Here is a 25,084-nt window from a genome sequence, read left to right on the forward strand (position 1 = left end):
TAGGATAGCTTGGAGAAGGGGGGCTTTTTGGCATGCCATAGGTACCAGCCTGTGAGGTTTGAGGCTGGAATGTCATTTTCTGCCCACTGCTTTTGGAGTTGGGAATGTCTCTCTCCCATTTGTGCTTTTTAGGATCTGAAATCAATTCAGTCTCTTAAAATCAGATGGCATGTATGCTCCTTTACAGCATCACTGTGGAGGTGCCCCCATGGAAGCTTCCAGTGTGGATGCAGTCCCTGCCGTCTTCTCTTTGCATTGCTTTTTTTTACTTCTTACAGTTCCCTTCTGTTGTCATTACGAAGGGGAACAAACCTTCCTGAGAGCTTCAACTTCCACAAGGATTTTGTGTGGCTTTTTCATTGTCGTTTTGACAGCATTTAAAGAAGAACCGTAACCAAGTCCCTCAGTCTGCTGTGGGGTTTAGCATTTAATACAAGCAGGCTGCAGATCCTGCGTAGCACATTTGCTTCTCTACCTGAGGGTGGTGAATGCTCAAAGGCACCTTGCCCCCAATCCCAGCACATCTCATTTAGCAAATCTGCTTCCTTCACAGTAGAGTTCAAACCTGACATTCCCCCATTCCTAATCCACCTGACAAGTGTGTTTTGTCCCACAGACCTGTCCCATAAAGGGAAGCAGAAACCCAAAGCCACAGCACGCTGTGAACACTTGTGGTCTGTCTGCTCTGTGGGAGGAAGAGGAGCTGTGTGTTTGCTGCAGCTCAGGATTAGACAGCTGAGGAAAACAGTGGCAATGGCAGCTCTTGGGAGAAGGTGACATCTGCCAGCAGGAATGTGGTGCTGGGAGCTTCAGCTGCTCTTCCCCTCTGTGTGCTCTGATGCAGACCTGCTTTCCCTGTCAGCCTTTGCTCAGTAATGAGGATGGTAATTGTTATTTATTGGCCAAGGATTTCAGCGTCACAAGTGATTTGGAGACCAATTCTGGCTTTTCAGATAGTGATGAACACTCTCCTCTTTAACAAACCCAAACCAAACTCCTCAAAGCCCCCCTGCAGCCTCTTTTCATGGATGTTTAAGCTGAACATCCTCCAAATCAAGGTGTCTCAACTCGCTTCACTTAGAAAATCTGTTACTGCAGATGGGTTTTTAAAGAGCAAGTGATAGCTAAGTCTGCTTCTAATGATGTCTCTGGGGCCATGAGAATGTGTAGTACACTGTACATTGTATGTTGCATGATTAGGGTTCAAATTAAGGAGAAAAAGAACCTAATGGGAAACAGTGGTATGAGGAGGATGAAATCGAAGACATAAATATAGCCAGGCAGTCAGGTAAGTGGGTTCAAGGCATAGGGAGAGCTAGGAAAACATGTACAAACAGGATTTAGGTACCCAGCACAAAGGTATCGCCTGTAAATGCTTGGGTGCTGAATTGATGGGACCAGGCACACCTTTCCTTTCTGAGCTCTGGGCCCAGAGCAAGTCTGTGCAGTGGCCACATCATGGGGCCTCAAATCCCATCCCAGCATTTTCATGATTAAAACAGAAAGTGCTCCGTCCCTCTAGAAAGCAGAGATACGGGGCATTTCATTACTTCCAGTTCATTTTAAGATCACAGTTCAGTGTGGTTTCTAGCTCCTTGTTTTAGGGTCAGAAGAGACTCTCAGTATGCCCCCTTCTATTTCTTTTTAATGCATTTCTTCCCACCTTCTGTTTTGTCCTAAAGGATGCCACTTTTCACCTCCCATGGCCATTGCAAAATGCCAGTTGGATTCTTTTCCCCCTGTATGTTGTCTTTTCTTCCGTCCCTAAATTTGTGTCCATGCTGGCTCCCAGCCCTGTGTCACATCTAAAGGTTATGTCTAGTGGTCTAACTGGAACTGAAGATGATGTGCCCAACAGCTAGCAGGGCTCTTGGGATGCTGTAGAGTGGATGGCCAAGAGATCCCTGCTGTTTCTATCAGCTCTCTGACAGCCATGGCTGGCAAACGTGGTACACTTCATTATAACTCAGTTTTCCATGCAGGCAAGTGACCTTTGCAGTGGTTAAGTAAAGCCCCTCATGGTGTTCTTAAAGACCTGATGACAGTTTTCTTGCTGTGTGCTCTTCAAAGCTCCTATGGGGCGGGCTTGCATGTAGGCAAAGGGTAGGGCTGTGATCCATATCATAACAGAGAATACTCCACCTCAGCCTAGTTTCCTGGCATCCACCTTCACTGAGCACATCTGCCAGCTCCCAGGGCTGGGGAATGCTGGCTGGGAGCAGGGGGGGTTCTGCCCAGCTTTCCCCCCCTTCTAGCTGAGCTGGCAGGCCTGGCCAGAGGCAGAGAGAGAGGGGAAGTGTGCAGAGCAACAGGGCTGGCAGCTATCTTTGAGATGTGAGATGCTGCTGCTCTCCTGATGGCTGTGAATCCAGTCCCAGCAGCAGGGCGTGATGGTAAAGGGTTAATCATAGGAGAAATGATTCAGATGTTTCTTTGCCTGGGAAAAGAAGCACTTTTTTTTTGCCAAGATATTCTCTCACAAGACTTGGAAGGCATAATGTTGGAGGCAGAGCATTAATTTTGCATTGCTTTCAGTTCTGTATTTGTACACCTGGGGGTTTGGGTACCGATTTCTTCCTCGGCAGCTTGTGAGCATTTTGAAGATGCTGTAAAACGTTACTATTTGCAATATAGCAAATGCAAATGTTTTCAGAGTTCAAACTCTAGCTGGGGTCTCTGTGATGTGCACACACCAGGAAATAATGAGAAACCCTGCCTCAGAACTGCTGGGAAATGAGCAATAGAAATGGGAGAAAACCAAAGCAGAGAGCAGCTGAATCACTTGTTGGAGGAGCTCAGCTTGGCAGTTGCAGACAGAGGAAGTTGATTTGGCTGCTGAGTCCCAGTTGAAGGCAAAGCACATGGAATCATAGAATGCTTTGGGTTGGAAAGGACCTTAAGATCATCCAGCTCCAACCCCCCTGCCATGGGCAGGGACACCTCACACTACACCGTGTAGCCCAAGGCTCTGTCCAGCCTGGCCTTGAACACTGCCAGGAATGGAGCATTCACCACTTCTCTGGGCACCCTGAGCCAGTGCCTCAGCACCCTCACAGGGAAGAACTTCCTTATATCTAACCTGAACTTCCCCTGTTTCAGTCTGAACCCATCACCCCTTGTCCGATCGCTACAGTCCCTGATGAAGAGTCCCTCCCCAGCATCCTTGTAGCCCCCTTCAGACACTGGAAGCTGCTCTGAGGTCTCCACACAGCTTCTCTTCTCCAGGCTGAACAGCCCCAATGTTCTCAGACTGTCTCCATACAGGAGCTGCTCCAGCCCCTGATCATCCTCGTGGCCTCCTCTGGACTTGCTCCAACAGCTCCATGTGCTTCTGCTGTTGAGGAGACCAGAACTATACACAGTGCTGCAAGTGGGGTCTCACAAGAGCGAAGTAAAGAGGCAGGATCACATCCACTAGAACAAGCTGCCTCACCTGAGCAGCTTTCAGACATCACCTCCAGCCCCTCTCTTCCAAGTTTCTCTCCTTTTGATGAAATTATGGTGATCAGAGCATTGTTAGGGCATCATGTAGACACTTTTTAGGCTGGAGCCCACCCCTTTGGTCCCAAGTGGGTCGAAGCTTTCTCCCAGTTCGTAGTGGAGCTCCTAAAGCTGCCTTTGGAAGTGGTGTGGAGGCAACCTCCTGAACTGATCGTACAGAGGAGACAGCTGCTGGAGCAAACCTGACCTTTTCATGTGGATGCTGCATCTCCTGTTTGGATCAGACGTGGTGGCAGGATGGGATGTGAAACTTCCATCATCTGAAATCATTAAAGGGCTCAGCTTGGCCTGCATGGGCACAGCATAAACCTTTTACAGTAGAAAATGTGTTTAGGCTGGTAACGCAGTGGGATTTTCTTCTCCCAAATGGTGCCATTCACTGGGGAATTTATCCCTCATTTTATCGAAGGGAGATACAAGCTGCACATGGATCACTGGAGAGTTCTGTTCAGGTACATCTAATCTATTTGCTAAGCGAATAGTTTGGCTGCAACTTTCATGCTCCAAGCAATATGATTCAGTGTTCTTGGCCTGGTTTCCTAAGAAGGTGAGGCTTAAGGGCTTGCCTTGCTTGTCCATAGTTCTCTATTCTCCCAGTGATGTTTCTGTCTTTTGGACTATTTCAGCCAATTTAGAAAGGACAGAAGTGTAGGAAGGTGATCACCTTTCTATAGGCTTTGTGGGAATTGCTGCTGGGAAGAGTCCCAAGTCAGGCCCTCTTATTATAAAGCACATATTTAAATCTTCAAGTGAGAAAAGCAGGGGAAGAGAATGTCTTATTTTACGCTTGCTGATATCGCCTGTCACAAATCAGGGATATGGGAACTAAGTGCTAATATCATTGCTCTTTGGTTTTACAAGGCAGTAATTCAACACTGCCATGCAGGGACTATGCAGTGCAAGGCTAAATGGTTACTGGAGTGAAGGGATGAGATTATTGCTGATGAAAACCAGGGAATTGGAGCTATTGGTATTGTGAAGATAATAAAAGAGAGGGGGGAAAGGCGATTGTCCTGTTTTAAAAGGGTCTGTGTGCTGACACATCTGTACTCCTTTGGGATCCCTACATCAGGCTCTGTCTTCTCTGTGTGCTTGTAAAGCGCGGGCTCAGCCCTGCTGGAACAGGATATTTCCCAGCTTTGAGTGGTATAAACACCCTGGAATTTATCCATCCTCTGTGGCAATGAATCACCAGGGCTTCCCAAATGCTTCCACTGGCAACTTCCCACTTCTGATCCAGAGCCCAGCTTCCTGCACGTGAATTTGTCAGGCTTTTCAACACTCAGCACTGCAATCTGGTGGGTGGTGAGCCCTGTTCTGGAGCTGCTGGGCTTTACCTTGACGTGGCTTTCACCTAACTGCAACCCACTGTAGCTGCACCCAGGTGGGGTTTGTCCTCTTTCCCATGGTGATAAATGGACTATGAATTCCTGACAAGGGTATCCCTGGATGTAAGAGATGCTCTCATCCAAAGCTTATGTTTCATGGTGACCCTCTTGCAGTCTCTTAGACTTTGTCTTCTGAGGGCTCTCTCTCTCTTAATTTTCTCAGCCACTTGCAATGATCAGATCAATCCCTTCCTGTCCACTACTGGGAGCATCAGTATGGAAGAGGAGCGCCTCAGTGACAAAGTGCTACAAAACAGCTCCAAAAAGCTTCTGGGAATAGGAGAACCCCTGCACCTAAAGGGTGCATTGGGTACCCCCTGCAAGGAAGCTGTTAGGCATTACTGGGGTCTCCTCTGTGCTAGTGAGGAGTATCCTTAAGGAGAGGTAACTATAATAGAACTTGGCCAAACGGTGGAAATATGATTGACTCCTCAAGCTGATCAGAGCCAACAGCCCTTACGTGGAACATTTGCTCCTGCCCTGCCTGCAGCTGCATGCTCCACAGTTAACTATTTGTGGGCCCGGCTCCAATGGGATTTAGGGATGGTGAAGTACTACCAGTGGATTCAGTTACTGCCCGACAACACTGCAGATGCTGCAGCAAACTGGCTGCAGAATGAGCTTTTCACAAGGGCTGGCTGACGTGTCCTGCCAGCAAGAAATTCCCCAGCCATGAGGAGATGGAGCTAACTGGCTCCCCACATTCCCTGCCTAAGGCTTTCAAGTTGGTTTTAGTGCTGCCTCTGTGCCTTCTCTGTCCCTGGCTGTCTGAAGGAGGAAGCAAAGCAGCGTACTGTCATCCACAGGCTTCAAGGGTGGCCATTCATCACAGGATCTGTTGTACTTTTTGGCCTGATTTGCCATCTTTCATCCTCTGGGGGAAGCAGAGGGAATGCTCAGTGTCTGAGCATGAAGGTGTCCCATCCAGCACAGAGAGGGGCAGAACCAAATGCCTCTTGTGGCTCTGGAGTTGAGGGCAATGTGAAAAATGACTTAATCCTCTTCTCCCCTTTCTGCTGGCAACCCTTATCATCTAGGTGGCCCAAAAACTGGGGATGAGGTTGCCCTCGGGTGGTCCTGAGCTGTGCTCAGACGCTTGCTCCCCATGAGATATGCAGGGAGGGTACAGGTTTCCTTGTGCTAAGCTGGTTCTGCCTTCCTTCCACGTGGCATTTTGCCTTCCCCTTGCTGTTGTGCTGTTCACTGGATTTGTGCAGTGTAAAATCCACCACCCTTTTCCCCAAAAGAGGCAGCATGGAGACAGAAATGAGTGGGTAAGAAGGGGATGAGGAGAGAGGTAAAACCAGAAGTGTGTTCAGGCAGATCTGCTGCGGGAGGAAACAGCAGGGACGGACCACCATGCTGGGAGTGAAACCAACACTTGGGAACACAAAGCTTTGTGGGTGAGGCAATAGCAAGCTTTGTCTCTAAACTGCAGCTGTAATGAGAGCTTTTGTTCTGCTTTCCCCCAACAGCTTTTGAGGGAGTGGTTTTGATTGTGAAACAGCACAAATCCTGCAGGATGCCAAGATGTGATGGTCCTCTTTGGCTCTCAGAGCAGCTGTGCCTTGTGCCAGACACAGAGACCTTCATCCTCTGCTTTCAAAGGTCAGTTGTGCCATTGGGTTGTACCATGATGGTGGGAACCTGCTCTAAGGACATAGGACTCACTTAGAGGCTATGCCCTTTTGAAGGGCGTCCACATTTCTCCCATCTCTGTCATCCCACACAGTATTCCAATACAGCCTCACCTGTGTGTGCCCTCTGGTTTGAATGACATTCCCAGGGCTGAACCACAACTCTCAGGTGGGATTTAGCAGCCAGGGGTGCTTGGCAGTGGCTGGGTGCCTGCTGCTGTTGGGCTGCATTGCCACCTGCTGGGGCCACCCAGCCCTTTCCAGAGGCCACCAGAACCCAGTGTCCCTGCTAGGAGCCAGCCCAGCTGTGTCCCAGCATGTTCACAAACCATGTGGATGAGGCCCTCAGTGCCAAGGCCACCACTAGGGAATGGTTGGACTCAATGATCTTAAAGATCCTTTCCAATCTGGTTGATTCTATGAATGTATCCTTCCTCAGATGTTTTTTTTGGGCAGATCTGCTGCCTCCTGCTCTATTGGGTTTTGTCTTCAGTCATTTCACAATGTGGTAACTCTTGGGGTTTAGATTTCCTGGTCTGGGTATAGGTCTTCCATTCAGGGTTTTTTGATACAGAGGACACCGTGGCCAAGGGGCTCAGGCGTTCTGGGCAGGAACATGAGGAACCTGAGTTGTTCTTCCCTATAAGAAATAACTTATTTAAACATAAAATTTCTTGCAACCAATCAACTGCATGTGCTGGGACACAGGGAAAAACATGAAATACTCTTAACACTCAGGGTAGGTGGGAGGCCAGTGAGCCCCCAGAGCAGCTATTGTGGCATCTCTTGATCTCTTTGGACGTGAATCCTTGTCATAAAGTTGGGGGTAAAAATAACAGAAAGCTCATTAGTTTTGGTGTTTTTATTAAACAGTGCTCCACAAAACACTTGTACACCAGTACACGTTACCCTGATGATCCCCTGACCATCAGTGTACCAACCCTGGGACTTGATGCTGCCATGGCACCAGGCTGCAGGAACCATCTCCTTTGCAGCAGCAGTGCCCAGAAGAAACCTAGGCTCAGAGCAGTGTCCTGCACTGCCATCACACCAGCCAAGCCGGAAGGCAACTGACAGCAGGCCTCATGTCCTACAGGATCCTACCCCCAAACTGTCTTGAGTAGCCAAATCCAGCCCTCAGGGCTGTGCTTCCTCCTTTCCAGTCACCTCCCTGTGTTGTTTAGGCTCTGTGAATGATAGGGAAAGGTCTGCATGAGCTTGAGGCTCCTGACAGGGATGCCCAGCCCAAAGCAGCTTGAGCTTCTCTGCATTTCAGGCCATCTTTGGATGAACTTCCAGAAACATGTGATGGCAGCAGGAGGCTGGGTTTTGAGGAAACAAGCAGCCTTCCAGGAATGGTTTCTACTCTTTGCTGGAGCAGTCCATCCACGTGGTTCTTGAGGGTCTGTGGCTAGGCTACCTTGCATTCAAGCACATGGGAGCTAGCTGTGTTAGTGTGCCAGGTTTGGTCCTTCTGCTTCACTGTCACTGGTGCAGGAGTGCTGGCTTGGAGGTTGCTTGTGCAGGCTGAGGAGCTGCTCTCAAACAGCACCAAGCACTATGGCTGCATCAGTAGCTTTCACTGTGCTCAGTACTTAGCTCATGCTCAGTGCTAAGAATGTCCTTTACAGGGTCAAGTCCCTTGCAAGTATCTGATCTGCTCAATGGGCCAAACCTATTTAACCTAGAGCAGATGTTCCAGGTGGGTAGATGTGTGGTTGCATATCAAACTACAAGAAGCAGTAACAAAGCAGACAAGTGACTCAAATTATCCAGGTTCAGGAAAGCTTATAAAAGAAAGCATGTAAACAACATCCATACAGGGAATAGGTTAAAGCTGGCAGAACTCAGTGGAATATGTTGCTTTTCCCATGCTGCTGCTTGGTGGGCCTGGCACCACCTCTCACCCATCATATTCATATATAACTGTAACAAAAGACTGCATAATAAACCTTCAAAGCTAAGCAGAAGAGACCACACCAGCAAGCATGCTTAGCTCACTTTTGGAGTTTGCCATTAGATGATCAATGGCCTTTTGCAAGGTTTCGCATAATGTGGCAAACAGGCACAAAAGCCAGTGGATTATTTGTCTGTCACTAGGAAAAAATGCACAGAAGTTATACATAGCCTTTGTCTTTGAAGCAGGTAAGTGGAAATTCAGGACAGACCCAGCTGCACCACTTGCAATCTGATGTTTAAAAACACATACAAAGTCTCCACAGCCCATCACATTTGCTTTATGTGGAGCAGCCCAGATACTGAACTGCCTGCTCCCTGGGTGTTCAGACAGGAAACTCTTACAAGCAACTTGCAGGGCAATAGTCCCAGTTTTTCATCTTTTGTTTTCCAAAGGCAACTAAATTCCTGCTAGTATTTGTCAGCACAAAATAATAAATAGCCAAAGATGCATTCAATAGAAAACTTTCACCCAGGAAATGGGATACAAAAAATGGCGAAACTCTCTAGACAACAGAATACTGTGTATCTTCTCCCGGCTCCTACCTGCAGCCCTGTGTTTTTCAGACATCAGCCAAACCTGCATTCTGTCTTTTAAATGGAAACAATGCAATGAGATGACTAGAAATAGTAGAGAACTCAGCATGCCCTCAGGAGGATGGGTTTCCCTTCAGTTAGGTGAACAACAATGACTTCGGAAGGAGGAGAAAGCGGATCCAAACTGCTTTTCCAAGTGCAGAAGGATTCAGGCAGGAAACTGCCAAGCTCAGATTTAGAGTTCAAATGCAGGGAACTTGGCCTTGGTTGGCACCAGCAGGTCAGCAAGGAAGTAAATCGTTCCAGCCATTCCTGAGGGTCAGAAAACACAATGTGCTTCAGAGAGACTCCCCTTGGGCACCCTTTTTATCAGGGGCTGAATAGGTCATGAAGACAGAAGAAAGACAGACAGAAGGTCCTAAATCACTTCCCAGGTCTGAAGTTTCCCAAGCAACTTAGGTATACCAGTGGGGAAGCATTTTGAAGTTCATCAGATGTTGAAAAGCACCTGATGGGTCTTCCCCCCTCCAGTTCCCTCCCTTCTGCTTTACTTGTCCACAGGCTTAACAATATGAGTGTCTTTGCAAAACTTTGGACCCTGTGACACTGCTGCCTCAGGTCCCTGCTGAGGTAACTGCCCTTGTTCCTTGGCCTCTGGCAAAGGCAGGGAGATCTCTGTTAGCTGAGGAACCTGCTCTTTCAGCAATACCAGCTGATGGTGGATTTTGGGGGGGGCTGTTAGCAGGAGCCATAAAGTGCCATAGGAACCAATGAGGCTTACAAAAGCAGCCCCATTTGTTACTCACTCACCTTTGGAATGGCACTGGAAAGCCCATGAAGGATTTGAATCCTTAAAAATGCATGGAAAAAAGGCTGTCCAAGAAACCAGGCTACAGATTACCATCAGGTAGGCTTTGGCCTGTACCCATTACAGAATTCCCCTTGACACCTGTGTGCAGAATCTGTATAAGAGGCCAGAGAGGACAAGATGCTCCAGCTAAGACAGCCTGTGCTGCAAGAAGACTGCTTCTGGGAAAGGGTAAGAACAGGGAATACAATTTCCTTCCCATCTTCTACACTGACTTTTGCAAAGACTTCAGTGGAGCATGTATTTGGGTTTCTTTGGTGCTGGACTGGCTCAGACCCAGAAGCAAAACACAAGCCTAGAGATGGAGGTTACCTTCAAAGAGAGAGAATGGAGTGTCTGGAGTCCGGCACCCATGCTGGCCATAGCTTAAACACCACTCTGCAAACTGAGGAAAGAGGAACAAAAGGTGTTCAGGTTTTGTTAAAGACAGATCTTACAATACCACCCTCATCCTCACATTATCTCTTCCAGAGCAAGGGTTCTGCAGGATGTTCCTTCTCCACAGGCTGTCAGACAGTGACTGTGCTGCTTGAAGGACTACTCTGGTAGAGCTGCTCGTATCTGAGCTGCATCTCTGCCACACTAGAAACTGGACTTCAAAGGCAATAGAAGTGATGTAAAAGGCAGAAGAGAATAATCCCCTCTCCCTTCCTCACACAGGCTCTTACCTTGCAGGCCCTGTAAAGGTATTTCATGTTCTGAGTGAGGTTGTACAGTGCCAGGAAGCTGTAAGCATTGCCAGCTGTGCCATGGCACAGTCCATAGCCTTTCTTCAGTAACCCATACTGCCAGATGACTTCTGCACACTGCAGGGCATCATTTAGGTACTGCTGTTCCCCAAAGACCTGTAGAGACAAGAAATATTCCCCCTTACTGAGGCAATTTCCTCTACACAAAGAGCATCCCTGTGTGATGGGGAGGCTTGGGTTAACTAGTCGCTCTCCTTCTGAAGTCTTAATGCTATGACTTTGCTCTCTACTTTAAAGGAGGATGGTTTTGATATGATGAATGGGGCTGTGTGATCATTACTTCGCACACTATTGTCGCCAGTCAGCTGCAACAGGACACCCCATTCAGTTGATGGCCATTTTCAGATATAATTTTAAGAGACTGATTTCTCTATCAGTCAGCGGGCCCCATGGGATGATTTCATTTTAACCAGCAATCCTACTCTCAGGCAGGCAGGGTCTCAACAGAGCCTTCCTCCATGATGGAGTTCCACATTTAGGGATTCCTAAAGGGTCTTTTGCAATATTTCTGGTACCTTGTAGGCCTGGAGAAGCATGTAGATAACACCTGGTGCCCCGTGGCACCAGTGCACGAGTAGGTCTCTGGTGTCATTGATGCAGGGAGGGTAATTGCCAGATGGGAACTTCAGCTGGCAGACGTAGTCCACGCTGGGTTTCACTGTGTTGTGCAGTTTTACTTGGCTTACTCCGAGGCCAGGCTAAGAGATAGAAAGCATTAAATCAGGGAGAATTACCATTCTGTCCATCCCCAAAAGCCCCAAGATCTGCCTGAAAGGCAGACACAAAACCAATTGTGGTCGTGGTCCCCTCTTGCTCCTTGTAAATGAAGTACTTTCTTTGTTCAGGCTTTCACATATCACAAATACCCACTTGGCTCAAAGCTGCTCTGCCCTTCTGAACTGACTTATCTCCAGTCATATGCTTGCACCCCCAGAGACAAAGACTGCCCTGGCACGTAATCTGGCCCTCTAAGGAAGGGTGCTTGCTGCTGCTTCTCCTGAACATAAGTAGGAATAGTTTCAGGTACCCAGACTTGGAGTAAAGAGAGAAACTGTCTAAAATCAGAATTAAGGATGAATAGAAGGGCATCCTTTTACAAAGGCCTGTAGGGACAGGACAAGGGGAATGGCTTTAACCTGCCAGAGGGGAAACTGAGATGAGCTCTTAGGCAGAAGCTCTTCCCTGTGAGGGTGCTGAGGCGCTGGCCCAGGGTGCCCAGAGAAGCTGTGGCTGCCCCATCCCTGGCAGCGTTCAAGGCCAGGTTGGACACAGGGGCTTGGAGCACCCTGCTCTAGTGGAAGGTGTCCCTGCCCATGGAAGGGGGTTGGGACTGGATGAGCTTTAAGCAAGGGAGTGACTTCACTGCTGACCTCAGATGGAAGCAAGGGAGTGACTTCAGTGTCCTCTTCTAATGACACTGCTGCATATGCAATCTGTGCAGCTTAATTTCCCACTGCAGGCTGCAGTGAGCACTCCCATCTAAGGATCACACTGTTCCCAGGTTGAAAACTTGAAAGTTAAATGTCAATACTTGTGCTGTAAAACTATTAGAGATAAAAGTTCAATGCTGCCCTCTCCGTATTTCCTTTGTTTGCTTCCCCCAAGGCTTTCTGCGCATCCTGCTTGCCTGATCCTGGCTCCCTGTACATCATACAGCTGAGAAGCGTGAAGCCCATGCAGTATTTTATGGGAGACTTACAATGATTTAAAACATCAGCCTGGGAACAAGTGCAGGGACTTGGTGCACATTTGAGCTCACAGCATACTGCTGCCTTCCCTGTTCCCGACTAGCTCTTCTGTACAGCTTGCATCCTCCTCTTGTCAAATCTTCTTCTGTTTAAACACCATCAAACACCCCTTCCTCTCTGAGTCACATGAGGGGGTTATATTCACAGGAACTCTGCTTATCCTGTGTATGGGCTTGAACTTTGAGGGCCCTGAAGCAAAAGTACTTGAAACTTGGTGGCTTATTTTCCACCTTTGTGAGACTTGGGTCTAATAAAAGATCTTACCTATTTCTATGAACATTGCTATGCTAAAATCATCTGCCTTGCTCAGTGGGTGCTCTTAATGCTTTGAAAATGCAATGTTATTTATTGCTGTTGTTCTTCTACGAGCTTAAGCACTGTAAATTTATGCACAGCGACCCACAGAGGGGAATTACCACCCTAGATACAGGCCCTGATTTGGAAACAGAGGCATTTCCCACTTCCCTATGATGAATGCAATCTCTGCTGGTATAATGCAGGTCGCATTTCTCTACAGATCTCCATGGAGGTGGGAAATTCAGTCGCACAGACTCAGAGAAAACCTTTAGAAGCGGAGATTCATGATCAAACACAGGAGTAAGTCCATCAGACAAAGGATCTGGCTCAGCTTGGCATCACCAAGAGCTAAGTCAATTGCTCCTCCCTGTTCAAAGAAACATGAAACAGATGCTAAAGACCCCTCCTCTCCAGTGCCTTTTACCTGCATGAGATAGTAGTAAATCCCAGCCAAACCATGGGCTGCCCCTACATAGTACTCCTGGTACCACTCATACATCAGTGGGCTCTTTGCTGTGAAGTTCCTCCTTTTGGCCAAGCTCTCTCCTGAGGCAACAACAGCTTCACAGACCTGTGGATGGGAACAGATGCAGGTGAGGGAAATGCTGCTGCCTTGGACACAGCACAGTCAGTATCCTGGCCACAACAACAGAGTTGTTTTGCTGCCCAAGCAGTGTGGGTGAGGGAGTGAAGTGTATAGCCTTTGGATTTATATGGATGGGGGGGGGGTGCTTCATCCCTTTGGAAGAGCAGCAGGAATACCATGGTGTGGTTTCTCCCTTGTCGCCATTGTTCTCTACATCTAGCATTGACTTTTACCTGCCCAAAGATGAGCTGCATAGGAAGAGACAGCTAAAAAGTCAGAAGAAGCCACAGTACCTGCTGAATGTGACTCTGAGGGATCTTTTCCTCTCCAAAGTGCTTGTTCACAAACATCAGTGCATAGAGATAGCCCATGCGCCCGTACAGCAGCTCATCTGGCACTCGGGGGTCGAGCTTGTGAAGGTGGAGCAAGCTGCAAAGATAAATTCACATGGGGGAGATTAGAGGCCGCTCAAAGCCACTTAACCAAGCAGTGAGACTGGAGCTCAAGACCATGGTTTGCTCCTTCATGCTGCCCACACCCTGGGAGGTGTCAGTCCAGTCTCTGGGTCTCAGGCTTCCACCTACACAAGGTGTGAAATCCCTCCTTCCCCTCTGCTTTTTGTTTGGCTTATTGCTTTATTCTGCCCAGATTTTACAATGTACTCACACTCTGTGCTTGGTTACTTGTGGGGAATCCTGGGCTATAGGAAACGTTCAGCACAAAGTTGCTGACTGCTCAGGAAAGGCTGCCCCAATTCAGCATGAATTACCTCCCTATGGTGCTGTTGACAAGGCAGACCCTCAGCCAAAAATGACTGTTTTCAAGTAAAACTGGTATCTGTTTAACTTGGCTGCTTGAGGAATGCTAAAAAGTCAAACTAGCACTGACAGTATGTGGCAAACTCTCACCTCTTGTGCTTGTAAAACCTGATAGGAAAGCCTCTTTCTCTCCATGCCTGCAAGTAGGGCTCTGCTGTCAGTGGAGAAAGAGGTGTCTCCATGAGCTAAACATCTAGGTAAGAGGTAGGAGAAGCAGCTGAAAATGATGTTTAATATCAAGCCTCTGTGGTACATGTAAGCAGTCATCTCTAGGGAGAGCTGAGCAGTAGTGAGGACAGCTCAGCAGTGAGTGCTGTGGGCTGTGTCTGTGGTACAACCCCACACCAAGGGGGTTGTTGCAAAGGAGAGAAGCAACTAAATGTCCAGAGTACTCTCAGAGCAGAGAGAGGATGGTGGGCTATGACTCCCCACAGCAGGAAACTTCCCCTTGGCATTGGACTCAAAGCAAACAGGGATATCGAAGGAGAAAGCAATGTTTCAGAGTGAATGGGCCTAATCTCCTGTATCACTTGAGATGTGCATGGCTCCATGCGCGAGATTTCTCATGGATTAAACCCAAGAGACGGATTTTACATCCAAGACTAGAAGGAGTAAGCACAGGGTCCCTCTCTCAGCTGTGTGGCCCGCAAGGAAAGCCCTGCTACCTCCTCATGTGCCCTGTCCCCAAGCCCAAGGAAAGCAGAGGAAGAGGAGGGTTTCTGAGGAGGAATAGAGTGTTTCAACAGATGGACTCTCCTCTGGCTGGTGATGTTGTTCAGCTCTGAGATGTCAGGAAGATGTCAGGTGCAACAGAAGGAATGGATGGGTGGATAAACAGTAATACCCACAGTAGGGGTTTTCTGAGGTCTGGATGTGAGATCATTTTGTGGGGAGATGTGGAGCTCTACTGTCCTTGCTCCCTATGCATTACTGCTTCTAACTCTAGCTGCTTTTTCAGGCACCATCATCAGGGGAGGAAGCCTGCCAGTGGTTTCTGGGTTTGAAATGTGGGGCAGGGCTGCATGGCATGCGTGCAGCAAGAGATGCCTGGGATGCTGCTGGCCTGACTGCATGCACAATGCATTTCTCAGGTGTGAGGGGGTAAATCAAGGTCCCTGAAAGGAAGAGCTGCTCCTGCTCACATATTGCCTCAACTGTCAAAAATCACTAGTTTCTGGCCCAAGGGCAAGACAGGCAGCTGTAGAGCAGGATGGGATATTTGTATCCACCAGCTCTAAAAGCAAACCTTTGACCTTCCGAATTGGTGGAAGACTGGTGGGAAAAGAGGACTCCTGGAACATGGCTCACATTTTCACAGGCTCTTGGAAAATGGGCTGCCCTGAAGCACTAGTCTCCAGAGCATAAAACCACATTTGTTGGTCATGAACTCATTTAGGCAAAAGGAAGAAGCTAAGGAAAAGCAAGCTTCTGTCTATTCCACTGCAGGTAAAATGTGGCTGATCGATTCTCTCCTCAGGCTCTGTAAAGATGAGGTGCTTTAAAAGACAGAATAAAATGGAGAGAGGCCTTCTTTCTCCCCAGCTGTAATGGAGGGGCACCTTCTATGCACCTGCACTGCCTAACTTAGCAACTGTTGTAACTAAACAGCATCCTCCAAACTCACTTAAGAGTTGTGATTAAGGGAGCTATTTCTCGACAAAATCCTCTCTTTTTAAAGGCAGCACGGTCAGGTTAACTGCTCTGGGAACTGAGTCTAACTGCTCCTGTGAGAAAGCCACGCTTTTCTTATTGCCTCCCTTCAAAATGCATGAAGAAACCAATTTCCAAGGCCCTGCCTTCATCCTGCCATTAGATGGCAGTGCAGAATTAATCATGAGTTTCCATTCTCCCGCAGAACTAACCGTAGGCAGAAGGGATACAGATACAGAAGGGAGGGGAGAGCTGCTACAGCAAGAATTAGGGATTTTTCACAACTTGGGGCTTATGCATTGAGCACAACTGACCAGTACTATTTGACAGATTAGTTCCCTTTTTGTTAGCACTTAATCATAGGGAGACTCACTACTCACTATGGGATTAAGCAAAACCTAAACCATAGATTATTTCAAGAACAAAGAGGAGAGTTCTGTCCTCAGACTGACTGTATCCATGTAAACCAGGGTGTTAAGGGGTGTCCAAACCATACAGTCACCTGATTTCCACCCATGGCTTTCTTTAATTGCTACTATGCATCACTTGCTCATGGCTGTTTAAGGGCACTCAGTGTGTTCTGAAGCGTCAGGGGTTTTGTCCTGCTTTTGTGCTGACCACAGGTAAATGGAAACTCTTTGCAGGGCTGTTTCTCACATTCTTTAAAGCTGATCTCCCTTAAGCAAGAAAAGCTTGCAACTGCATCTCCTTTACTTTCTTCCTTCCTCTGCCACATGCTGATCCCACTGTAGGACCGCTTTATTTGTCCTTTTTTTGTCTTAAGTACCCAACAAAAATACATTTGAAAACAGTTGAGGAAAGGCAGGAAATAGAAATAGAAAGAAATGAATCATAACCAGCTGCATTCAGCAGTTGAAAGGATGCTGTCAATCTTAGGTTTAAGTCAAAGTCAACTAACAAATAGCAAGTGGAAGCAAGTGACAAAATTTATCTAATAATCCGATCACTTTCCTCCTCTTCATCAGAATGGCTGCAAAGCTAAATTGAAGGGTTCTGAAAATACATCAGACCTCACCTTCTGTGGTTTAATTCAGGCATTTTTGTCTTCCTGTGTTGATCAGAACTATTTTTAAAATCGCAATAGCAGCTGAACTTGCTCCCCAGCCTGTAGGCTGCCAGGCAAGCACGTTTGTCCTTGAGCTAGCTCTTTCCCCAGGGCACAACTAGTTTGTGTTACTGGGTTATCCCGCTCATAAGGTTGCAAAGAACTTATCCAGGCTTGGCAGAGAGTGCCCGGTACAAGCCCAGACCAGCTCTATGAGCAAGAGGAACACTAGGTCCAAGACATAACCAAGTTTTTTACCGAGTGATGCAGTCTTCTGACTGCTTCTGGTTCTGCAGTTTGTGGTAGACAACAGCAGCCACTGCCAGGGGCCCAGCATCTCCACACAAGAACGTGATGGATCGTCTTGTCAGACAGCTCAGGCTCTTCTTTACGTACTCATGGGCCGCCTGAAGGTAGGCTGGGTCTCCATACACATCATACAGGTGCAAATACAGCACAGCAATGCCTGCAAAAGGAACGTAAAGGTTGCACTCACCAGAAAAGTTTACCCTCCTTGCTCTGCGTTCTGGCTGTTTTAATGAATCTAAAAGCCCAGCCTCATCTAGGGCATAAGCTTTCTAAACAGGCTTCTTGAGCACATCTAGGGGCATAACCCATAGCTGCAGCATCCACAGCTTCTTTTCCTGCTTTGTGACCTCCTTGTACTTGATGCTGCTTATGAGTGGACTGCAGGTCAAGACAACCAGCAGTGTGTGACCCAGGAGGGTCTGATCACTGGTCAGTGCTGATTCTGGAGGACAGCAGAACTTCTGAAACCCAGGTTAAACACAATTCTAGCAGCGAGGAGCAAAAGATAAAGATCTCAACAAACCCACCTAAATCTATCAACTGTATGTGGGACTGTTGCTAAACAGTGGAGGGTAAAGAAAGAATCATCTTTGGGCAAGACAGTACTTGTGGCAGAGTAGAACTGGACTGTTATTATCCCTTACTTTTTGCCAGGCCACGAGGTACAGGGCTGGGTCACTTAGCCTGGACTGGATTTTACAAGAAGTGACACATCATCAGCACTTGGAAGCAGCACCCGTAAGACTTGGCTTTTCCCCCCCACTTCATTCCCACTGGGAAGCACCAGTAAGGTTGTTACAGCTCTGTGGACATCACAGATGCTGCTGAGCAGGTCCCAAGCCCTATGCCAAGGACTGGTGTGCCCTACAAAAGAAAGGGCCTGCCTGAGTCTCCTCTGTGGCACATCATTCATGCAACCAGCCCTTGGGTGAAACATGAATAGCTACCTGGAATGCTGGAAAAGGCTGTGTGGTTCTCCCTGAAGGTTTTCAATGGGCTGGCCAGCTACAGAAACAACTCTGCTACTGAGAAGTCACATCAGTTGCTGTCCTTTGCCTGTCTGCCTTGTCTTCAGCAGCTCTTGAAGCTTTTAGTAGGTGACTGAGGAGTCCTTAGTCTGTGTGTGAAGTGTCTGCCACATTTGAACCATCCTTCTGATCTGCAAGGTATCCTCAAACACACACAGAAGCAAGCTATTGGCCTACACTACTTTGAGAAAAGCTTATTTCTCCTTTTACCATCATCTATTTCTAAGACACTTCAGGTCCTGCATTTAAGCCTAAATTTAATAGAGCCCATCTCTGCACACTTTGCTGAGGTAAGGTGAAGGGGGACAAGATGCTGCAAAATTACTTTCCATGGTACTGAGGACAATTTTAAATGTAGGTTGTCCTCTCATTTTGCATGGGTAATCTCCAAAGCCTCATGCTACAGACAGTTCAATTCCACATGTATATTAAGGGCAAATTTCTATTTCCTGCTGAAGCTAATAACCTTGTCCTTCCTCTGAGCAGTTCAGTGTTAGGTTCGTATTTCCAGAGAGAGCTCAGGTGTATGGTGCCATCACTCAAGTGTGTAAGGATGTGCATATGAAGCCCATCTTTCAAGGGGAACCCTCCTCTTCCAGCTTGCAGATGTCAAGTGACTCTCCTTGATTTATTTAGCAGCTAGCACAGCTTCTAGACTTTAAAAGGCCTGATTGCTGTCTGAGCACAATGTGCACTCTTGACTTACCTGCTTTAATATACAACTTTGTGCTTTGTAAGTAGCTTCTATTCCCACTGCCATCGTACCACCCTCATTGCATACGTAACTACCACACTAAGACCACTTACAGAACCGAATTCTTAGAAAGTCAATGTCTTAGCATTGTTTTCCTCTGCCTTTTTTGCCTCTTCTCTTTTATAGTGTTTCTCCCTCCCTTTCCTCCAGTCCCAAGCATCTTTGGGAAAGGCTCTAAACAACCACTGACCTATACTAAAGAATGGAAGGGATAAGTTGCTTCCCCAAATCATTCATTTTCCCTTTTCCTTCAAAACCAAAGGCCTTACAAACTGAATCTAAAGCAAATTTCCTCAACTCAGTCCTGAAGGAATTCATACTCCCAAGCTGATCAGAATGCACAGTGCTGCTTTGAGCCCACTGCTTGCTCTATTGCTGGGAGCCCAACAGTAGGGAAGGCATGCATGAAGAGACAATGTTTAGACATATGTAGAGGAATACAAAATGCAGTCACCTGGGTGAGGATTCTCCTATATCCCATGTGCCAAGATACAGGCAGTGTATTTCAGAGCTTGGAGACAAGAGACTTTCCACACCTGATGAACTTGGCTCAGTGAGAGAGTGTTGTTCTGCAGAAGCTATTCCACAGATCCCTCTACAATAATACCTCCTTCACTCTGACTGATGGGGTGTTTGGTATGTAGTAAGTGCTACGCAAACATGGCATCATCATTCAAATGTGGCTAGATAAGCAGTGGATCTGCACCATTTCTGTGTTCAGTGTCCCAGCTGGAAATGTGACCTATTTTTGTGACCTCTGAGTCTCCTGGTTGCTTCCAGCAGAACAATGGCTGCCTGTGGCCTGCTACTGCCAAAGATGTATGGGCTTTGATCTGTTTATTGGTTACTCTTAGACCTTTTTCTGTGTAGTTTCTCCAGACTTCCAAGTTTTTTTGCTCCTTGCAGTGCATGGAGCCAAAATACTGCTGCATAGCCATGTATGATGGAGACTGTATCAGACATCACTTGATGGTGCAGGACTGCAGCAAACACATATGCTACTGCCATATCCTTCAGCAGGGCTCTGATGACTGAAACTGTCATCTCTAGTATGCAGGAAGACAATACACTGGAGTGTTAATGCTTGCTCACTGCAGGGAATCAGGAGGCAAAAATCAGTTTGCATGTCTCTCACAAAGCCTGTTTATTTAACATCTTCAGTAGGATAGGCAACAACATGTCTTGCCATCCTGCATGAGGAGTACTGTAGATGCAGAGAGGTGATTTGCCTTAGAGATTTCTTCTTAGGTGGGCAGAGGAGGAGACTTAAATCTACATAGTAGAAATGGATTTGTCTGCACCATCTGGCTAGAGCTGATGGCCCTGACTTTAGTAACCATTGCTTTCAACAGAGCAGACATCACTGGAGGTACCAGAAAAGTTCTTGCTTGAGAGCTAAAGCACTGTGGCAGGCTGAAAGAGTAGCTCCTCCAGATGACCATTCTGCTGATCAAAGAGCTGTAAAGCTGCACCTCAGCTTCCTTGTGCTACCACTGCAAACAGTTCTGCTGGTGGGAGAACAGCAGTAGTGAGACAAAGCTTCCCCTTCACGCTGAACAGAGAGGATAAAAGTGAGAGGTGTCAGCACCACTGCAGTTCCCTTGCTGACAGTACCAGCAGAGATGCCCAATAAGGCTGTTCTGAACATGCCTCCTTGTCCATTAGAAGCTGAGCTGCAAAGTGGTCCTTTTACAAAAGGCACTAGGTTGTCACGAGAGGATTTCTTAACCTAATTTGGACCATTTCCAAACCTGCCATCTGCAGTAATAAAGAGCTCTGAGATCTTGCACTGACCCAGGGAAGTAAGTAAGCACCCTCACAGCAGGGTGTCAAACACAGAGAGCAAAAGTGGAACCCATCTCTGCACATACTGATGGAGCCTGATGTCATTTTAATGAGTCGGGCATGGGGTAAGTTACAGAGAGGGTAGCATAGCTTTACTGCCCAGCTCAAAGAATAATAAACATCTTTTCTGGTGCAGACACAAGGGATATTGTAGTTATAAATACATGCCAAAGCCATGCTGAATGGGATAGTGAGACATCTCTGGAGAGCTGTATTATGCCATGTCCAGAACTGCCTGGTGACCCACAGGTGCATTTGACTACTGCTTGCTTTTCTAGTGCACTATGGGACATGGGGCATTTCTTAGGGTGCCTCAGCTTCTCCAGCCTTAAAACCTGGGTAACAAAGCTTCTTTTGTAAAGCAGAAGCAGCATTCCCCTAAAAAAACTCCAAATGAACAAACAAACAAACCCCAGCCCAGGCCAAACCAAAACTACCCATTACCTCATCACAGAACCCTGCAACATGTTAGGTTAGAAGGGATCTATGGAGGTGATCTGATCCAACCCTCTGAAAGTAAGGCCAACTTCAAATTTACATCCCATTGCTCTGATCCTTGTCCAGTCAAATACTAAGCCCAGAAACAGAGATGTCACAAAAAAACAACTCACCAAGCACTTGGCAGCAATGTGGTTTATGTGGGTGACACAAGGCACTCTATTCTCTCTCATCAAATGCAGCCTCACTGGCTCTTATTCTGTAGGGATTGTCTGAAGATTTCTGTTTTCCTGAACAGAACTCTCTGTTGATGCAAGTTCTCTGGGTTCTGAGATTAAAACGAAGATATTGCACTAAAATGAAGGAAAGGGGTTTTTCCAGAAGCTTTCCTGAACTGGTCTGGTCAGGATTTCTATCCATTCTTAAATGGCTTTTATTTCATCTGGTGTGTCTTTTGAAGAGCCCTTTCAAAAGGCAACTCAGCCCTGTTTCTTGTCTCCACTTGCCAGCCAATAGCTGTGGATGGGGCAGGCCAGCTGGACTCACCAGTCTCAAAGGCCTTCAAGCTCCAAAAGCCACAACTCTGACACTGCTACAGAAGGGAATGCTCGCATGGGAAACAAGTTCCAAAGGCACCGCCATAATGTGGAGGAAGGGGAATCTCTCCCTTATATAACATTTCAGACGGCAGATCACCTCATTGCCTGAGAAGGACACAACAGTCCAGCAGGCACTGGACTTGGGAGCTTCCCAGGTTCTGCAGTCAGCCAGGAGGTGACTGGAGTGAAGTCAATCTCCTTCCATGCCCTTTTCATTGTCTCTGCTTCCAGCCCCATACACTATGAGAAATCCCAGCACACAGTGTACGTGCTCTTCACCATCCTTGTGTGAGACTGGATGAGGCAGTTGTACGTCTGCCAGGATTTGAACTGATTCCCATTCAGGATTAGCTGACGGCAGTTTACCTTCCCTCAGTCAACTCTTTGATACCAGTGAAACAGATTAAGACCACAAAAACTCTTACAGCAGTCTGGCTAAGCTGCTTAAAAGACAGAACACAACAGCCAAGTCTGGTCTATACCCAGCCACATACCTTGTGCTGCCTAGGGACCTTGGTCTCTATGGGGAACTGAATTAAACTAACAAGCCAATTCAAATCTGTTTTGAGGGCATTCAGCCGTACGCTGGATAATCTTCATCCAAAATGTGTATTTACCGCCTCTGAGCTGAAAATATAAGTTCTTCCCTCCCTCTGCTCCAACTTCACATGCCAAGAAGCCGTGGCTTCCCCAACACAAATGCTGGCTGAGGGAACAGGGCTCCATCAAGTGTGTTGGGAAAGAAGCAGGCACCAAAGTAAAACGCCAGCATATGCTGTGTATTACTGGGTGTAATGTAGTACTCTCAAGTATGGCACATTTCACGCAGAGTTTGTGCCGAGAGAGCCGTATTTCAAATCTCTCTTATTAGCAGCCACAAGAGTGCGGGTTGATTTCAGACTGCTGGGCAATGATTTACATGAGAAGATACTCAACAAGCCTTTTCTACATAAGCAATTATAGGGAAAAGCTGCTGTCTTGGCCCAATTAATTTTGTCTCCGGGAACCAGCACTGAATAAATTAACGTAGCTAGGATTAGAAAAGAAGGGAGGGTGGCAAAGATACAGTGTAATATCTGCAAACTTCCCTTCGCTGGCTGGGACCTGCAGAAAATCTGCCTATGGGGTTTTTTCTAATCCTGTTAGCCGAGGTAGGAAGGTTGTGTTCCAATGGGGAATGATCCCTGGGAGGAAAAGAGAAGAATCCCTCTTGAGAAACTCCCTTCCAAATAACAGTGAGCTGAAGTCCTGACAGAGCTCTCAAACACTGCTTCAACAACTGCAGTTACTTTCCAACATGAAGCTCCTTAAGCCACCCTAAGGAAAGGAACATGGCCTCTGGGCTTTCAGAGTACTCCTAACATCAGCTAATTGTCCTCCTCCTTTATCTCCTGGCGAGAGGTAGACTACCATCATACCAAGTAGTACCCTCATGACTTAAGACCATCTTTACACATGGGGTGCTTCCCATCTATGGGGACCTCAGAGCAGGGTCACACAGACTGTAGGACTGAACCTGCCTCCCAAGGTGAAATCAGCAAGCACTGAAAAAGAAAACCCCTATAAATTCACAGGCAGCACCAGGGCGCTGCCAGGCAGCAACTGATGAAATCAGTGTTCTCCCACGCTGGAATTTAATACTAGCATCCTAGCACTTCTCAGGAACTGCTCTAGAGTGCTCTCAGTCTGTCTACCTCACTAAAATTGTTAAGCTGTCATCAAGCTGCAGAGTTATTTTAGCACCAACACAACAAATGCCATTCTCCCAAGCAAACTGTTGGCATCGAGTTCCACAGGATCCAAGCACAAGCCAGCCACACCCAGATCATCATGTAGAAAGTTGTCCTTTAGGATTGCAGTGCGTTGCCAAAGGAAAAAGGCAGCAAAAAAATCTTGCAGTAAGCATGAGAATAATACAGGATTAACTGCAACCACCCCAGGGTCCCTCCCTAGAGCCTGGCTTGGTGCAGAAGTCAGGCAAGCTGACAAAGCACGCAGCAGTAGCCAAGGATGAGGCATCAGTGAAAGGTGCGTCCTCCCTGGCTCCAGTGGTAGGAATAGGGAGGGGAAGGCAAGGCATGCTCCCAAGGAAGGAAAGCCAGGTTGAAAATGCAGAACAGGATCAAAACAAGCTCCTGGAAGCTTTGCAAACAGAAGTTAGCGTGAGGAAGGCTTCCACCCTTTGTTATACTCACATTTGCATTTCTGCTCCCTCCAGCAGGTACTAGAGCAGAACTAGCCCTGGCTAAGCGGAGGGGCACTGCCTGGGGAACAGGAATGCAGCAACTTGCCCATCAGACAACATCATGAGATAAAATTCAGCCCAAACAGAGAAGGCGGACATCATCTCAGGTCTTAAGCTCACCGCTGCCATATGCAAGGACTAAGTGACCTACCACATGCATCTGCCTACTTGCCACGGAGCACTGGTTTACTTGTCACCATCGTCACTGGGACCAGATTTGGAACTAGTCCCTTCGAAGGCTCCCATGTTTGCTCTCTGTTGTATAAGTTTGGCTCTATTAACCATGAGAAGGCTCTGCAATGCTACAGTCTCTGCAGCTTCAAACCTGCTCCAGAAACAGGGAGTCCTGAGAAAGACAGCCTCTTGTTTTAATGGATTAGAACACACAGAAGCAGCACCGTTCTTGACTGGGCCCTACTGTGATCATTCAAACCCTGAGATCTGCCTTGGCCTGACCTAGAATTCAGCTCTGGAGAGCTCCTGCTCCACACGATCTGCTCGGCCGCGCTACCTGCCCAGCCAGTGTACGCGGTGCAGTCCTGCGGGTCTGCAGACTTGAGGCCCCTCTCCATGTGCTGGAGCAGCTCCCGGATCTTGTTATTCAGCCTCTGCGTGAATTCGGGGGTCAGCTGTGGAGATAAAAACCCCCAAGCTACTAAATACGAAGGAAACACCATCAGGCTTGTTTGGGAGATGCCCGCAGGGAGCACAACCGGGTGCTTTTTCACCTGGCAGCCCCCATGGGTACCTCAGGGCCGGGCTGGCTCCCGGCTCCTCAGCCTGGCTTAGCGGCCCGGGCGGGAGCAGGCACCTCCCGGCCTCAGCCCATCGCGGCCACACTCACCCTCCCGGCAGCATCGAAGTAGCCGGTGGCCAAGGACTTGTCGTAGTCGGCATAAGGGTTCGGAAGTGCCCGCTGCGCCATCATGGTTCCGCCGGCCCCGATCCGCTCCGATCCGCTCCGCTGCGCTGCGGCCCGCCCGCGCTCCGCCCCGGAAGGCGGCGGGTGCCGGTGTAAGTCCCGCCGCTCCTCCCGCGCTCCGCCGCACTGAGGCGCCGGTGAGG

General features: G+C 47.8%; 1 protein-coding gene across 1 annotated transcript; it reads right to left on the reverse strand.

Annotated features, from left to right (window-relative positions):
- Positions 1-7,430: 7,430 nt before the first annotated feature.
- LANCL1 (LanC like glutathione S-transferase 1) lies at positions 7,431-24,989 on the reverse strand. The gene is made up of 9 exons (XM_080632074.1): positions 24,864-24,989; positions 24,531-24,648; positions 17,060-17,267; positions 13,561-13,696; positions 13,106-13,252; positions 11,152-11,334; positions 10,556-10,732; positions 10,200-10,272; positions 7,431-9,331 (listed from the first exon to the last, which is right to left on the reverse strand). Exons 1-9 carry the CDS (start codon positions 24,945-24,947, stop codon positions 9,255-9,257), a joined length of 1,203 nt encoding a protein of 400 aa, XP_080488200.1. The 5' UTR covers positions 24,948-24,989; the 3' UTR covers positions 7,431-9,254.
- Between the last annotated feature and the right edge of the window lie 95 nt (positions 24,990-25,084).

Source organism: Psittacula echo, assembly GCF_963264785.1.
Source record: "Psittacula echo genome assembly, chromosome: 20".
Classification (NCBI taxonomy): Eukaryota; Metazoa; Chordata; class Aves; order Psittaciformes; family Psittacidae; genus Psittacula; species Psittacula echo.